Source organism: Orcinus orca, chromosome 5 (genome assembly GCF_937001465.1).
Source record: "Orcinus orca chromosome 5, mOrcOrc1.1, whole genome shotgun sequence".
Classification (NCBI taxonomy): domain Eukaryota; kingdom Metazoa; phylum Chordata; class Mammalia; order Artiodactyla; family Delphinidae; genus Orcinus; species Orcinus orca.
This window is the reverse complement of record NC_064563.1, coordinates 35,145,270-35,162,615: the sequence shown is the minus strand read 5'-3', so window position 1 is coordinate 35,162,615 and position 17,346 is coordinate 35,145,270. Positions and strand designations below refer to the sequence as shown.

Here is a 17,346-nt window from a genome sequence, read left to right as displayed (position 1 = left end):
TGCCTGATACACCTGAGAAACTGAATTCTTAATGTTATTTAATGTTTATGACTTCTTACATAAATATCTACATGTGGCTAGTGGCTACCATACTGGACAGCATAGGTCTAGATCTACCCATGAGAGAATAGAAGACTTGGGTAACATGTCACCATGTCATCCGTATTCACAAACAATAACTTGCTCTGTGAGGGCAAGTATTTTATACAGGCTGCTGTGTCTATGGCTTTTCTTTGCTTGCTTTTACCAAGAAGATTCAGTATTTTCTAGGATATATGAAATTAGATTAAATGGATTTCTGGCACTCAACTGTCCCTTGCTCTAGGCTCCAAGACAGCCTAATATGGTCCTGCCATGATAGCCAATTGGGAGAGTTCCTTTGAGAGAGCAGAACGCTGAGAACATCTGTAATCTAGGGGTCCCTGTGTGCTGATGAGTTGGCTATAATCTCAATGGCTCTTCTGTGAAATAAGCACTGGCTTATTCCTCCTGGTGCGCTCACAGCAAGCACTGAAGATGAGTCACCTAGCATTTCTAAACCTCAAAATACGTCACAGAGCGAGTTTTGCAAAAGGGCCCCAGCTTGCTTTTATTTCTTTTTTTATTTATGCATTTTAATATCTAATACCTTCACTTCGTTCAAAATTCAAAATGATATACAGTGAAAAGTGTCATCCCACCCATGTCCCAGCCACCCAGTCTTTGTTGTAGGGTCAGTCAATGTTTTCCTTTTCCCATGTGCCCTTTCAGAGACATTTTATGCAGGTACAAGAAACGATGTATATATTTTCTCTTTTAACACAATTAGTAGCATTCAGAACATATTGTTTTTAGCTGCACAATATTGTACCACAGGGGGCAGCAAACTGGCCCACAAGCCAAGTCTGACCTGCTACCTGTTTTTCACAAATAAAGGTTTATTGGAACATAGCCATGCCCATCATTTACATATTGTCTATGGCTGCATTTGCATTACACCAGCAGAGTTGAATAGTTGCAACAGAGACCATATGGCCTGCTAAGCCTAAAACATTTACTATCTGGCCCTTTGCAGAAAAAGTTGCCAACCCTTGATCCAGCTAACAGGTATCCCAGGGTTTCTTTAACCTGTGCCCTGCTGATGAATGGTGGCTTCCAATCTTTAAGCTATTATAAATAAGACTAGTCACTGACTTTGTATGTCCCTCATTTCCCAATATAGAAATGTATCCGCTGGATAAATTTATAGACATGGAATTGCTGGGGCAAAAATTATGTGCATCAGTAATTTTGATAAACATTGCCAAATTATCCTCTATAAAGGTTATAACAATTTACATTCTCATCAGAAATGTTTGAGTGTGTCCATTCCCTGCATCTTCATTGATACCGTGAGTTCTCACAGTTTGTGATCACTTTGTGATCTTTGCCAATATTATAGGTAAAAAATGGTTTTTCAGTATACTTTTATCTTGCATTTGTCATATTTTGAGGAAGGTGGAACATCCTTTTACATGCTGAATTTCATCCATATTTGCTTTTGTGTGTACTATCAGATCATATCTTTTGCCCATTTTTATTAGGTCTGGGATTCTTTTTTACCGGTTTGTAGTGGCTCTTTGTAAATTAGAGAAATTAGTCCTCTCTCCATGATATAAGTTGCAAATATCTTCCCAGCTTGTCACTTGTCTTTTTTTTTTTTGGCCACAGCACGAGGTTTGCAGGATCCTAATTCCCTGACCAGGGATTGAACCCAGGCCCTGGCATTGGAAGCTCAGAGTCCTAACCACTGGGACACCAGGGAACTCCCTGTCACTTGTCTTTTTACTTAATTTATGGTAGTTCCAGCTGGCTTTCAAAACATATTGTTAGCCCGTAAGGAAGTGTTAGTATAGCTGTGTGCTACGGTGGTGTGCCCCAGCTGGTGTGGCTGGGGGCAGGAAGGTAGGGTAACAGACTAGGGAAAATAAAGAGACTGTCTCATCAAGGGGGCACTGCCAGTCCTTTACCCCACTACCCAGCACAGCCACATGCGGGGGGAGCCCAGGTCCTCATCTCCTATATTGTGTTTTCAACCCCACGACTGGTCAACACCCATCCACCATTGCAACCTCATCCTCATACCTTCCACCAAGGAATCTTCACTCACTCATTCAGACTCCATTTGTCAACCACAAACCAAGCTGCAGGCCCCAGGCTTGGTGCTGTGGACACAACGTCCCTGGCTTCAATTCTTGCTCATCCCCAGCCACTGATTCTGACTATCTCAAAGCAGGCTTAGATATTTCTTAACAGTAACTCTTTCCCAGGAAAAGCGTAGGGATCTTACTTCGAAACTAAGAGATCTGCAAAGATAAAACAACCCAAATCCCTGAGAAATTAAGGTAAGGTGGCTCGTATCCAACACCTAGTCTCCTGGCAGGGACAGAGCAGAGGCGAGCCTTCTTAGGGATGGAATGATCTCCATGAACCCGAACAAAAATGCTGTCACTCCAATAATTACTTGCAGATGAAGAATATATTTTTCTCCTCAGAATACCCCTCCTTGCTGAGCCCCTTCTGCCTCGTTCATCGGCTGGGGGTGCTCACTCACGACCAATAGGGCAGCAAGTCTGCCAAGCCACACGCTCCTCTGTGTTTCCTTTGGCAGCTTCAACCGAGGCTGGGAATTGGTCCTACACCCTAAAGAGATACGCTTCAACAGCCAAGCAGCTCTCATGTAAGTTTAAGGAGAGACATGGCTCAGCCTAGCCAGGCCAGCTCTTCTGCCAGTGTTGATGTTTCACCGAGTGAGACATGCACTTCTTTTTAATTCCCACTAAGGAGGACCCGTGTCTCTGGTGAAGACTGGATGGTATCCAGCTTTCTCCCAAGTGAATCCTACACGTGGCTGGGGTAGTTCAGGTGTGTCTGTGCTGCCTATCAAAATCTATCCTCAGCTAAATAACATTTATATGACACTGGGTGACTGGAAAGTGCCTTATAATCATTACAATAATGACAGCCAATCCTCCTAATGAAAAGGAGGTTTAATTCCATTCCTGGTAGATCTTCCTCTTCCGCAGTCCCAAGCCTGCACCTGAAACACGTTGTAGACTTCCAATAAACATCGTTGGGCATGTTCCAGGGGTAAAAACCATGTTAGGTGCACGGGGGTGTTGAGGGGTGAGTAAGAAGTTGTTCCTGCGCACAAGGTGCCACAGTCTAATGTGAGGTTGGCTGGGGTGCAGGTGGGAGACAACGGACAGAAAGACCACACCAGGCAGAGTGAGTTGTGCTGGGAAAGCAGGGCCGGCAGTGTATTTATTGAGGGTTTACAGAGCGCCTGACAGTGTCCTGAGCACTTGACAGGTCTGTTCTCATGTCATCTTCCCAACCCGAGATAGGTATTGTGATTTTATCCATTTTATAGAGGAGGAAACTGAGGCACAGAGAGGTTAGGTAAATCACACAGTTAGACCATGGCAGAACTGGGATTCAAACCACATGTTCTGACTATAGAATCAACACTCTTAACTGCTACTCTGACCCAGACAGACCTCATGGAGTGGGCGGACCTTGATTCATCCTCTTTTTTAAGGATGAGCACAAGTGATCTTGTATGAGGTTGGGAGGGCTTTGTCTTGAGGGACCAAAAGGTTAGGCCAGACTTCTGTCAGGATCTTTCCAGACCACAAATCTGTGCCTTCCCTGTGGATAAGCTTCCTCTATCACGCAAGATCGGGAACCCCTTTGTCCCCAAGGAGCCCACTGCTTTCCCTTTCTCCATGAAAGTGACCATAATGAGGTCCGTGTGATCCTGTGAGATCTGAGAAGTGTAAGAGCAAGGCCGTTAGCTGTGCTCTGCAGCAGAGCAATACTCTCATAAAGCTGTCCCCCAGCTGCAAAAAACAGAGAGCTTGTGACTTGCTGTAACCCACACAGCAACTGCTCGGGGAAAGGCAGGCTGCACACGTCCACCCTTGAGGGCTCAGCCTGGACACATGTTCTGCTAAGAACACACCAGCATCGTTGCTCTCCACATTTTGCCCCCCGCAAACTCTCACTCTCCCCTCACACCACAAAGTGGCCATTTTTTCCAATCGCCAAGGGTGTTTTGCGGAATGGCAAAGCTAATCAGCCAAATGGGTGGGGTGTGGAGATGCCTCTTTCCCCTCCATTTGGAGACCCTCCAATTCTTCATTCTGACTTACTCAACAGCCTGCTGCTCTTTGTCTGTCACATCCATCCTTCATGGGCAACACTGTGCCAATTTTTAAATTTTAATTTGAAAATTTTTACCATATTTCAAAATGCCAACATGCTTTCCTGCCCCAGAAACACAGCTGGAGTGCAAACCTGGGTGGCTCGGCTCGTGCGTCGTGGAGCCCAGAATTCAAGTTGGTTTGCAAGCCTGGGAACCAACATATCTGAACCTCAGCACACATCCCAGCAATGGCACTGAACGACAGATCAATCCTCCCTTCCCATGCTCAGGAGCTAGAACCACACACCTCCTATTTGGTCTGTGAGGAGAAATCTGTAGGCATTGGGTTGAAATGGAAACAGGAGTTATTATAATAACGAGAAAACATAAATCTAAAAAGCCATTGGAGAAGAACATGTAATACTTTTAGGTGAGTTAAAACAGTTAACTGTCCCCAGATGAAGGGCAAGTATCATTTGTGGCAAGCTGATTTGAGAAGGTCTGGGACATGATATAAAACAAAACTGAAACCCACAGTGATCAAATTAATTTCTTTTTCTCTTTCCATCTTAATTTAAAAATGGTGCAAGAAATTTTCCATTTGGTGCTGGGGCATCATTAACACTCCTCTTATACTTATGAATTTTGCCTTTCAACAAAGAGAAAGCCAGCTTTGAGACTCAGCAGCTTGGCAAGCAACATTTGCTAGAATATAATACAGTGGTTGCTTTACTTTTATTGATTTTTTTCAGTTATCTTTTATCTATGGCAAATAATACAGTTTTATCAGTTTCTGTAGCAATCTAGAACTTTGCTTCCATGAACCAGGCATCACGTGGAAGTTTTAAATGCAGATTCCTGGGGCCCACTCAGGATCTCCTGAATCAGAATCTGCATTTTCACAAGGTCCCCCAGATGATGCTGACACACTTTAAAATCTGAGAACTTAACTGTAGTTTACATTTTAAAGACGTTTATTTACAAAGAAAAAGTGAATTGGTTCAAATAAAAACAGTTTGAATTAGTATGCAGATATATGACAAACCATGCTGGTTGTCCAAGAATATTTGGGAAACACTTGGGTACAGCATTTTGCCAATAAAACTAAGACCTGGGGATTCATCTCTCCAGAGACCAGTGTGTGCCACTGAACTACCGAGTACATTATCTGGGTCGAGAGGAGGAACAGTTCATTCAGTGCCAGGGCTATGGCCTTGGCCAGCAGCTTTACCCCAGACCTGCCCACCAAGGCTTTAAAACATGCCTCCGTGGGACTGGACTTCCCCTCATGCCTGGCTCTTACCCATCCTGTGCTGGTGATGTTTCCCAGCTGCTCTCTGCAAGGAAATGTAAACATATGTTTTCATGTGCCAGTCAAATTCATAACACTACCTAAAAGGTAACATGAAAGTTTCTGTTGATGTTTTCTTTATGCAATTTTAGAAATAACACACTTTAAGATAAAATACTTTGCTCTTCCATTTGCATCTATAGCTTCAGTGTGACTTGCTCTTTCTTGCGAAATCCATCAGCCATTTTTATAATTCTGTCATCAACAATAGTGTCACAAAGTCAGATTACAGAAAAATGCTTGATTATTAATATCTGGTTAAGCAAATAGTCACTCACATCAATGATGAATGAGGATAGCTCTGCTATGAATTTTGGTTAATATTTGGATGAGTTCATTCATCAGCATTGTGAGTGACTTCTTTGTGAATCACATGATAATTTTCAGATACTGGAAGAATAGTTCCTCTAATTTTTGTTCCATTCCCAGTACAATAGCTACAGACATGACCCACTTTTAAGTTTAATCTGCATTATTAACATTTTCTGCATCCCTTTCTTAAATCTGGACAATCAACAAAACAATAATTCAACCCCTGATTTGTAGTGTTTGCCAGTTTCCATGGTGTAAATGCTCTCACCATGGTTGATTTCAAACTACTAACATGATGTAAATGAAGACAAAGTTGGGAAGAGATGTGCAGGAGCACAGCATTATGTGTTATTTCTACCACGCAAGTACCATTGATGTAAATTACCTCAGTAGCATAGATAATGATAAAATGCAAAATAATTAGCCAGTGATGTATTTATTACCCTTTTTCATATAACTTATTTGATTGTAACTTGATATAATCTAATTTTGAATGATGGCTACAGAACCACCAGATCACAAAATTCCTGAAACTTTAACACTTGGCTTTTGTGAGCTTTTAGGAGCCAGCTTCAGCTCACGGCTGCCCCTGGCCACTCTGACTCCATTTGTCTGCCAGGGTACCCCTCTCCCACACAGCCCATCTGGCCAGGCCCCGGCCCCAGAGGGAGGAAGAAAAACCGGGCTACTGATCACAGGACTTGGTGAACCATGAGGGTATTTTAGAGGGATCCACCTTCTCTTTGAGGGAGACAGCTCTAATTTGGAGGGTCTTAAGTTGAGGCATTGGTGGAATCGGCAGCATTAAGTACTGGTTGTTAAGAGCACAGCACTGGGGTCGGCTGCTGGGCTTGAATCCCAGCTCTGACCCTCAGGGCCTTATGCTCCTTTTTTTTTTATTTTTTAAAATTTATTTCTTTTTGGCTATATTGGGTCTTCATTGCTGCACGCGGGCTTTCTCTAGTTGCGGCGAGCAGGGGCTACTCTTCATTGCGGTACGTGGGCTTCTCACTGCGGTGGCTTCTCTTTTTGCAGAGCACGGGCTCTAGCTGCCCAGGCTCAGAAACTGTGGTGCTCCATCTTAGTTGCTCCGCGGCATGTGGGATCTTCCCGGACCAAGGCTCGAACCCGTGTCCCCTGCATCGGCAGGCAGACTCTCAACCACTGCGCCACCAGGGAAGTCCGGGCCATTTGATCCTGATTAAATAGCTCAATCTCTCTGTGCCTCAGTTTCCTCATGTAAAATGGAAATAACAATGACACTTGCTCCACAGGGTTGTAAAGATTAAATGATATATGGACTTAAAGCAGTTAAGGGAATTCCCTGGTGGTCTGGTGGTTATGACTCTGCTCTTTCACCACTGGAGAGCTAAGATCCCACAGGCCACATAGCACAGCCCCCCCCAAAAATAAAAAGCAGTTAACAAAGTGGCACAAAATGCTCAATATATATTAGTTATCGTTAGTAGTATTCAACTCATAGTGGCTTTTTACAAACTCATTTGTTGGGTACTACATTCCTTGTTACACATAGAAAATATATATAGCCAATATTTGCATGATTTTAAGGTTCTAAAAGCCTCCACATGCATAACCTGATGGGAGCCTCATGGTGATCCCAGGAGGCAGTCATCATATGATTATCGTTCCCCACTCAATGTCATCTACGGGCGGAATGATGGCCCGGAGACACACAGCCACGGGCCAACCAGTCAGAACAGGGTCCACGGGTTATGTTCTCCTTCAGCTGCTCCCAAGCCTTTAATGGACATTTTTGTTGAGCTCTTTATAGCCCCCAAACAGCAAGAACTGGCAGAACTACTACTGAGATGTGAGGCTTTTGACTTGGGATTTCTTAGCCAGTGAGTTAGGCTGGACTATTTGCACATAATTCTGTAAATAAGTATTCATATGTGGTAAAGATAGCAAATTCAGAAAGCCAGTAACTTAGGAGAGAAAGCAGTTTATTTTCTCCTACATCACTGCCTTGTAGACATTTTATCAGACTGCACTGAAGATAAATGAGGGAGAGCTCTCATGTTTTCCCTTTTCCCCAGCAAAGAGGAGTAATCAGAATATGTCCATCTTGCTCTGGGGAGAAGGTTCAAAGCACAGACCTTCCCCCTAAATTCACAGTGTGGTCAGATGGGTTTTTACAGGGAAACAGGGACTATCAGGTCAAATTTGTTCACTCCTTGTTTGAGCAAGGTGTGGGGCAATTGGAGCACTGGAAGGGGTTACAAATTCCCAATGTTTATCAAAATTACAAATGCCTACTTTTTTTGGTAGGGGGCTGTATTGGGTCTTCGTTGCTGCACGCGGGCTTTCTCTAGTTGCGGCGAGCAGGGGCTACTCTTCATTGCGGTGCGTGGGCTTCTCACTGCGGTGGCTTCTCTTGTTGTGGAGCACGGGCTCTAGGCTCGTGGGCTTCAGTAGTTGCAGCACACAAGCTCAGTAGTTGTGGCTCACAGGCTTAGTTGCTCCATGGCATGTGGGATCTTCCTGGACCAGGGCTCAAATCTGTGTCCCCTGCATTGCAGGCGGATTCTTAACTACTGAGCCACCAGGGAAGTCCACAAATGCCTACGTTTTTGATTCAGCAGTTCCACTACAGGAATTTACCCCTCAGAGATCCTCCCATGTATGGAAAATGAGGGACTGCATCATTGTTCATAATAGGCCAAGACTGGAAACAAGCTAAGTGTCCATCAGTGGGGAACTTCCAAATAATCATAGTACTTCCAAGCAAGGCATTACCATGCAGCCCTTAAAAAAAATGTAAGTGATCTATATATACTGCTATAGAATAATTTCTAAAAATATGTTAAGTACCAAAGCAAGGAGGGATGCTCATACGCATTTATTTATAAATATATGAAATATTTCTGGAAGGAGATATGAGAAACTAGAAACAGGAGAACAAAGTAAGTAGGGCACAGGAAGAAAAGGAGACTTTCTACTATATATCCTTTAGAAAATCTTTTGAATTTTATTCCATTTGTATGCATTATATGTTCAAACTAAATAAATGTTGGAATACAAGCTGGTGTGGGCGCCGATAGAAAAAGAGCGATTTTCAAATCAAATGGCTGTTTCCTCTGAGTTAGAGGCTGCGGAGTGGTGACTGGAGAAGGTAAGACGGAAGGACGGGTTCAGGCCCTGGTTCCCCCTGCTCACCCCTGCCTCTCCACAGCAACAGACGGAGGTGGCCCGCAGGGCCCAGACCCAGGAAGAGAAGCTGGCTGCTGCCCTCAGGGTGGAGGTGCACAACACTTCCTGCCAAATCCAGAGCCTGCAGGCTGAGACGGAATCCTTACGGGCCCTGGTGAGTGGGCCAGGAAGAGCCTTGGCCTTTCCTGCGTGAACTTTTACTCTCAACTGTCTAACTGTGGTCATATGGGTTTCCCATCTCACAGCACATGAGTTCTGAGGCCTGCAAAGGATCAACCGATACCAAATGACAAATGTAGTAGATACAGTTAGTGCCCCAGTGAAATCCCCTTCACCAGGCTGCTGCCATGGCTGTTGGCTGCTGACGCCACAGATGCCCAGAGACTTGCCCTCTGCCAAAAACAAGACCTGGCCTAGGATGGTAGGCGTGCCCCCCAGTCCTCAGCCATTGGCCAATGACTGACTGACAGTGGGGTTTAAAAGCCCAGTCCACTTGCTTCAAAGTGGACTCTGCTCTGTGTTGTAATCCACACTCCAGAGCTCTCCAAGGGATCAGGCTGTAGCCACAGTCCAGCCAAGACCACCTCCTGGCTTAACACTTTACATTGCCCTGAACTGCTTTCCTTCTCCCCCTTTTCCTGAAAGGAACTCCTTAATTATTGGCATGTACCGGGATCCCTGTGTCTGGCTCTGCTTCTGGGGAACCCAAGCAAAACTAGTAAGCTAGTTAGCTCTTCAGACTCACTGTGTTTTGTGGACGGATCTCTTGCATTATTAATTATTATTATTAGTTAAAATGATTATTAATAATACAGTAATCCACCCTCTGATCTCTGGGATGGACTGAAGTTCTGTTAGGGTCAAGCACGGCTCCTCCTGGATGCCTCCAGGGGGCCATGTGTACTGAATCAAACCACAAGTGTTCGTACACACCAGAGCGCACAAAGGGGTTGGGTTGTATAATCCCTGTGCAGCTGAGGTAGTCTGGACGTCGTTGAGGCCCAAGAAGCCCCTCTCTCCCAACAGCCTCAAGTCCTGGGCTATTTGGGTACCCATTCTTCCACCCCCCCCATATACCTCATCTCAGTATTGCCACCCATAACAGCTCCATCACAAACCACCAGCCCCACCTCCTGCTTTAGCCACAGCCTGCCACCAAGTTAGCTCAAGTATTTGCTCTAGTTGGTTCCCCTCAGAAACAACTTTTCCTCTGCCTACTGCCAAGATCATCCCATCACCCCCAGTTCCCTTCCTTCAAAGGTCTTCAGTTCACTTGGTCCGTTGTCCTCGGCAACAAGGTCACATGGTGCCCAGTCAGCTCAGGGAAGATGCTCAGTCTTGCTACAACACGACACACGTCTCATTGCTCCACTTTTCTCCGAGTCATCCTCTGATGGGATCTGGGTCAGTGCAAGGGGGTGTGAGGAAAGGATCTGAGGTGAGAAAGATCAGGAAACTACAGCCTAAATCACTGCTACTTTAACTAAAATGTTGTCTGAAAGAGATTGCGTTGTTCAGTGTTATGTGGATTTTATGCTAATCAGTTTTATTCACCTGCCATAACCCTTGATAAACATCCTAATGTTGGGAATGCAGTTGCTTTAGACACAGTTAAGAGGTTGCCATTTCTCCCCCAGGTGTCCTTGTGGCTGCCAAAATTGCCACTCTTCTGGTGATAGAAAGTTCCAGGCAAAAGGTGAGGGATGTATCCTCAAGCCACATCATCAAAAACAAAGCCTGGAAAAATTGCAGCCTAAGTAGCTGGTGCACATCACCCAGCTCGTATTGCACACACATGTATTGGGAGCCTACTACGTGCTGAGCCCTCCCTTAGGCTTGGGAGAGGCCATCAAGAATTATATGTTTCCTGTCTTCTAAACGCTCATCACCTGATTGGTAAAAGAAAACCAGTACACAAATGACAGAACAAAGCAGGGGTACTTCCTGTGTTCCCCACAGTGGATGCTCCAGCAGTCTCCATCCTCACACGCCCCCAGCCCGCCCTTACCTCTGCCCCTTGGCAGATGCTGTCACCAGCACTGTTCTGCAGAGAAGATGAATGTCCTCCAACTTGAGGTCTCCGGCTTCCACTTCCCACCTCAAAATATCTCTGAAGCTTTATCCACCCTCTCCTCCCTTCGATAGACTCCACCTGTCCCCTGTTGCACCATCTGGGCCATTCCTCTATCTACTGTCCCCTCTCTCCTGCTTTATCAGTGTCCCCACCCCCTGGAATTGCCTGTGGGTGAAATAGAAAGTCTTCCTTTGCCAGACCTTCCAATACCACCCAACTCGGGCTTCATTTTAATGCCCAGAACTCATCCTTTGCTTTCCTACACCTGAGCCCTTGGATATGTTCTCCCATGTCTAGAAGGAGACTCCTCCCCCGACTCTTGCCTCCTCTACCTGCTCCTGTCATCCACACCCTGGGCACAGGTGAGGTGGAGCTCACCAAAGTGCCACACCCACCGTGAAGCCTAGACCCTGACTCCAGAGCTGGGGTGATCCCTCCCACCTGCCACCCACTCACACTCAGAGCCCCTGGTTCATGTGGTTATATCAGCTCATGCACTGAACTCACATTAACTCCTGGAGGGCAGGGTCCATGTCTAATTAGTTTTATGTCCCCAAAGCACTTGGTACAGTGCCCAAAACACAATTTCTTCAAAGTGATAGAAACAGTAATAAGAGCATGCTCACCTGCAATCTCTCATCAGAACTTCATGGAAACATTAAGTAGGGTAGACTGTGACTGCATCCCATTTTGCCGAAGAGAAAACTGTGGTTCAGGGATTTGCCCACTAACACGAGTCATAAGTAGAGAGGCAGAGCTCTCTGGCTCTATCATGCACTAGATGGTGGCTGTCCTGTGGAGTTTGGGACGGGCACTCAGACCCTGGAGTCTTGAATCCTGGCTCCTCTACTCACTAGCTGTGTGACCTCCTGAAGATGCCGTTTTCTCCCTTGTACAGTGAGGATCTATTTTGGTTATCACATCCATCTGCTGTGTTAGTGGCTTAGGACAACAGGAAATCATTTGTTCATTTATTCAGCAATTTAGGGAGCACTCGGCAGAGATGGCTTTTCTCCATCCCATGTGGCATCTGCTGGGGCTGGAACGTCCAAGAATGGCTGCTTCAGCTCACATGCCCAATGCCTCAGCTCTGCATCTCTTTTTCTCTCTCCACGTGGCCTCTGCACATACCTGGCTTTGACTTCCTCGTATCATGGCAGTCTTACATTGTTGGACATGGCATCTGGCTTCCCTCAGAGGGTGCGCACAGAAAGTACCAGGCCTCTTAACACCTGGGCTTGAAATTCCCCGAATATCATTTATGCAGCATTCTGTTGGTCAAAGCAGTCACAGACCAGCCCAGATTCCACAGCAATCTGCCTCTTGATGAGACAGTGGCAAAATCACGGAGAGACAGTGCAGGTGGGATGGAGATCATTGTTGCAGCTGCCTTTGGAAACGTGATCAACCACTGAACCATCATAGAATTTTCCTCATAAAGTCACTGGCATGATTAACTAGATAATGCAGGTCAAGCCCTTAGCACCATGCCCGGCACAGAGTCAATAAGTGGTATCTGTTATTAATTATCATTATAAAATTATTATTATAACCTCTAGTATAGTAGCCCCAAGTTGGCATCATCTGATCACCACACCTAAACCCCATGGTCCTGACTATTGGAACAAATAGGACAAGAACTCACCCCCCAACCAGAAGATGGAGCAGTGACGTGCTGGCTGGGCTCGGAACCCAGGATGGGCTGCCTCTGTCCCCTGTGGCTCTAGTAGATCAGAGTTCTGGTTGCTGGGCCTTGCAGGCAAGGTCAGGAACACAGATGAGCCAGAACAGGTAGCACACACGTGTACGGCTTTCCAACATGGCAGAGTTCATCCAGCCATCCTGCTACCCTCAGTCACAGCAACCTGTGCACACACAGGCCCTCAAAGCTATGTAAGCCTCAGACAGCCGAGCTGGTGACATTTTCAGCTCCTTTGCCAACAAGGCACTGTTTATAGCGGCAGCCAGGCATCAATAATGGTGTCTGAGGGCCCCTGAGCTCTGTGTTCAGTCAACTCAGACCAGGAATGGAATTCAGTCCAGAAATCACAGAAGGTCACTATTTTACTTTCTGGAGGGCTTAGCAATTTAAGGAAGTCCCTTCAGATCTCTAGAGACAAGAGTAAGCATGCTTTTGTGATCTCAGTTTGCTTGCTGGTGCTGTGTAGTGAGTGGGCCGGGGCAGGAGACCCACAGCATGGCTGATCATAGAGACTCAAGCACAGGCATCTCTGTGAGAACCAGGTCAAGATGTCAGGGACATAGGTGCAGAAGCTTGACTTGGACTCTAAGGGTGGAATGGACAAGACGTGGCACCTCTGATAGGTGTTCCCATGAACCCACCTTGGGCAGTGGGTCCTAAGTCTTCAGCGAAAAACCCCAAGCCACATGGAAAAGTCACCATGTACACAGGGCAAAAACTATAGACAGGTGATCCAAACCTGATTCCATGAAAGGTTTTTCCAAATCACAGATGTTACAGGTCCAATGTCAACAACCACCACTCACAAACCAAGCAGTTCCCTGATAAACAAAGGGAGAAAACCCAGAGAGGTTGGAACGAATGATTCTCAAAGTCCAGGTGACCATTTCTGCATCCTCACTGCCATGGAGGGGTTTTCAGATCTCACCAGCAAAATAATAACCAGACCAGACACTGATCTGGATTTATTTCCACTAATCACATTTTGCCACCTGTAGACATACCTAGAATGGGAATCTGACTCAACTTCCTCATATCCTATGGCATTGGGAAGATTTAAATAAGATAATATGGTGGCCTCTGCTTAACAGCAGCCATGATTCAAGATGACATCATGACCAAGAGTCTTCTATTTCAGCCACAGTGGTCAAAAAAGGGTATAGAAACTTGTTTCATCAAGACTTGACTCAGTCCAATTTAGAAAGGTATTTATTTGTTTCTTATGCATTATATAAAATAAAAAGCCAGATGCTAAATTATAGAACTACATAATTACTACTACTAAAAGATGTTAAAGAGAGGGGCATACCATTTTTTTATTGGTCAGCCCTACAGTTTGCAGGGCTTGGTATATGGAAAGATGAGAAGAAAGTTTCAGTCTAGTGGGGAGACAGGGCAATAAGTGCACCATAATAAAAGTGCTGTCACTTGGGCAACACACACACACATACACCTATTCTGTGCCAGGCCCTGTCCTGTCGCTGGGGTTACAGAGACTAGGTTCCTGCTCTCAAAGAGCTCAGCATCTGCTAGAGCAGACATGCCCCTAAGAAGCTCAGCCCTCTATGATAAGTTCAAGGGCATGCATGTGCTTGGGTAGCTGTGAAACCCAGAGGAGGGACACCCTAACCCAGCCTGGTGGTGGCAGAGGCAAGAGGGCATCAGGGAAGTCTTCCTAGGAGATGTAACCCCTGAGCTTGGACGTGGGGTGAATAGGAGTCAGCCAGGTGAGGAGAAGGGGAGATACCAGCCCAGATTTGGACTTTAGACAGCACACTGTGGCTGCTGTGGGGGGATACAGAGGGAGAGGAACCACAGGCAGGGAGATGAGCTAGGAGGCCATGGAGGTTACCCCAGGTGAGAGGTGATAAGAATCGATCTGGGGCATTGGTGGCTGGACAAGAGGGGGCACGTATGGGAAAATGTTTCCGAATGTACAAGAGGTAGGACTCAGTGATGACTGAATTTGGGAGGGAAGCAGGATCAGGGCCGTATCTTTCCCCGGTTTCTAGCTCATGTGGGTTCACCAGCTGGAGCACAGGAGAGGAGGGGCCAGCAGGTTCCAAAGGAAGCCAACGGCTCCATTTTGGACACCTTGATTTGAATAGGGCCCATGGCCTGCATATATTTCCAGTAAGAACCTCAGTACCGAGTCTGCTTGGGGCAGAGATCTGTGCTGGACGCATCAACACAGGAGTCATCCACAGAGATGACCAAGCTGCGAGTGGAGCGAGACCAACCTGCACAGCACAGCTCAGGGAGAGGAGGGGGCGAATGGGTAGCAAGGGGCAGAGGAACTAGCAAGATGTGCTACTAAAACACTAAAAAACCACAGTGAGTGTGTAGAGGCCAGAGACATTCGTTCTGACTGTGGGAATCTGGGAGGAATGCAGGAGGAGACTGCGTTCCAGCTGGACGGTGGGTGGTGGTTCACCAAGAAAAAACACCTGCAAACTGCCTCGTGTGTGTGTGTGTGTGTGTGTGTGTGAATCTCTCTCTCTCTCTCTCTCTCTCTCTCTCACTTGTCCTCTCTTGTTCTCTCTCACACTCATCTGCCTCTTCTCTCATCATTCTCTCTCATCCGGCTCTCCAGTTCCTGTCTCTCTCCCCCTCCTTCTTCCTCTTCTCCCTCCCCACCTCCACCCCTGTTGGAAGGATCAGTGAATCAGACTAAGCAAGACTCTGGCCTCCCCAGGAGGATTCATTACTTCCCCACTGAGCCACGTCAGCCTGTCAAGGTCATCGTCCTGGGAGAAACAGAAAGACCAGGCCGATGCCAGCCCCTCCCACTGCTCTGCCCATCTCCCTCTTCCAAGGCCCTGCCCATCGGCCTTGGGTCTGGACCGTATTCCCTCTCTTGTAGAAACGAGGCCTGGAGAACACCTTGCACGATGCCAAGCACTGGCACGACATCGAGCTGCAGAACCTGGGCGCCGTGGTCAGCAGGCTGGAGGCGGAGCTCAGGGAGATGCGCACAGAGGCGGAGCAGCAGCTGCAGGCCCGCGAGCATCTGCTGGCACACAAGTGCCAGATGCAGCGGGACGTGGAGTCCTACCATGCGCTGCTGGACCGCGAGGAGAGCAGGTGCGTCTCTGCTCGGCTTTGTTAGGAAAGGAGTAGATACTCTTGGGTTTAAACTAGACACTTTTTCAAACACTATAGAAGTAATTAGTGTAAAAAGGAGAAATCACCTCCCAAACTTCCCAACACCCAGCCCCACTCCCACAGCCTGTGTCCTTCCAGGATTTTTCTATTCATATATATGCAAATATATAGACTAAATACATTATGTACTTATGTATGTATACGTATATGTGTGGATGTTTGTATGCATTCATAGATGCAGACATACAGCCACACACCACAGACATACCTATATGTGATCATGCATACTTCCTACCATACATGGTAGCAGTTAGGAATGCTTTCAGCTGCCTGTAATAAAACCTAATTAGTGTAGCTATAAACTAATGCTCCTGAAACTTTAATATGCACTCAAAACATGACAAGCCTGGGCACCTTTTTAAAATGCAGATTCTATTTCCGAAGGTCTGAGGTGGGGCCTGAAACTCTGCATTTCTGACAAAACTCTCAGGTGACGTCTATACTGATGGTCCACAGACCACACTTTGAGCAGCAAGGGCATAAACCATGTTTACCTAAGAGTTCCAGAAATGAGGTAGGCCAGGCTGCTCCGTGATGTCAGTCAGGTCCCAAGCTCATTTCATCCCTCTGATACACCATCCCTGTCTTCATCTTTGTCACCCCCAATTGCCAAATGCCTACCACAGCTCCAGACATCATAACCAGACATCATGCATGGCCAGAAAAGGGGAGGCAAGAGGAAACAGCAGAAAGGTTTTTCCCTGCATGGTTCACTCCTTTCTTCAGTGAAGGAAAAATGTTTTGGGAAGGCTCCAACAGACTTTTCCTTCTATCTCACATGACCAGACCTACCTGCAAGGGATGCTGGGAAAGCAACTATTTAGCTTTTCCAGCCTCCATACTGGAAAGAGCCAACAGGTTGGGAATGGCATGTATACGTCTATGTATATATATGTGTGTATGCGGTATATATACATATATGTATACATATATATGTGTATACACATACATATGTAGCCTTTTTTAATGGGTAAGGATTCCTGTGGCATATGCATGAATCTTGGGGCTTAGCTTCCTTGCCAGCTTTTTAAGGAAATTGAAGCCTTTATCACAATTCTGTATCATCATATTGCCCTCCAAGGTCCCTTCTGTGGCATACATTGAATGAGGAAGAGAATACATAGTAGAATAGCAGCTCTAAGAGACAACTTATCAATTACGTAGTACAACCCCTCCTGATTCCAGAGAGAATAAGAAGGCCAGAGCAGAAAAGGATTTGCCAGTGATCAAAATAGGAGGAAGAGGCAGAGCTGGACCAGAGCCTAGGTCTCCTGGGTCTCCAGTGTGCTCTGTACCATCCCTTTCTCAGAATGCAAGAGGGCCACATGGAAGCAACCTAACCCTTGCTCTTTCAAACAAAAACATGTCATCCAGCTCCTTTCCAGCTGTCTTTTTATTAGACTGAT

General features: G+C 46.2%; 1 protein-coding gene across 1 annotated transcript in view; it reads left to right on the top strand.

Annotated features, from left to right (window-relative positions):
• Window positions 1-17,346, top strand: part of BFSP2 (beaded filament structural protein 2) — a 69,797-nt gene that overhangs the window by 51,688 nt on the left and 763 nt on the right. Inside the window, exons 5-6 of the mRNA XM_004278918.1 lie at window positions 9,022-9,153; window positions 15,639-15,859. Coding sequence (XP_004278966.1) covers window positions 9,022-9,153; window positions 15,639-15,859 — 353 coding nt within the window. The remainder of the gene's footprint in view (window positions 1-9,021; window positions 9,154-15,638; window positions 15,860-17,346) is intronic.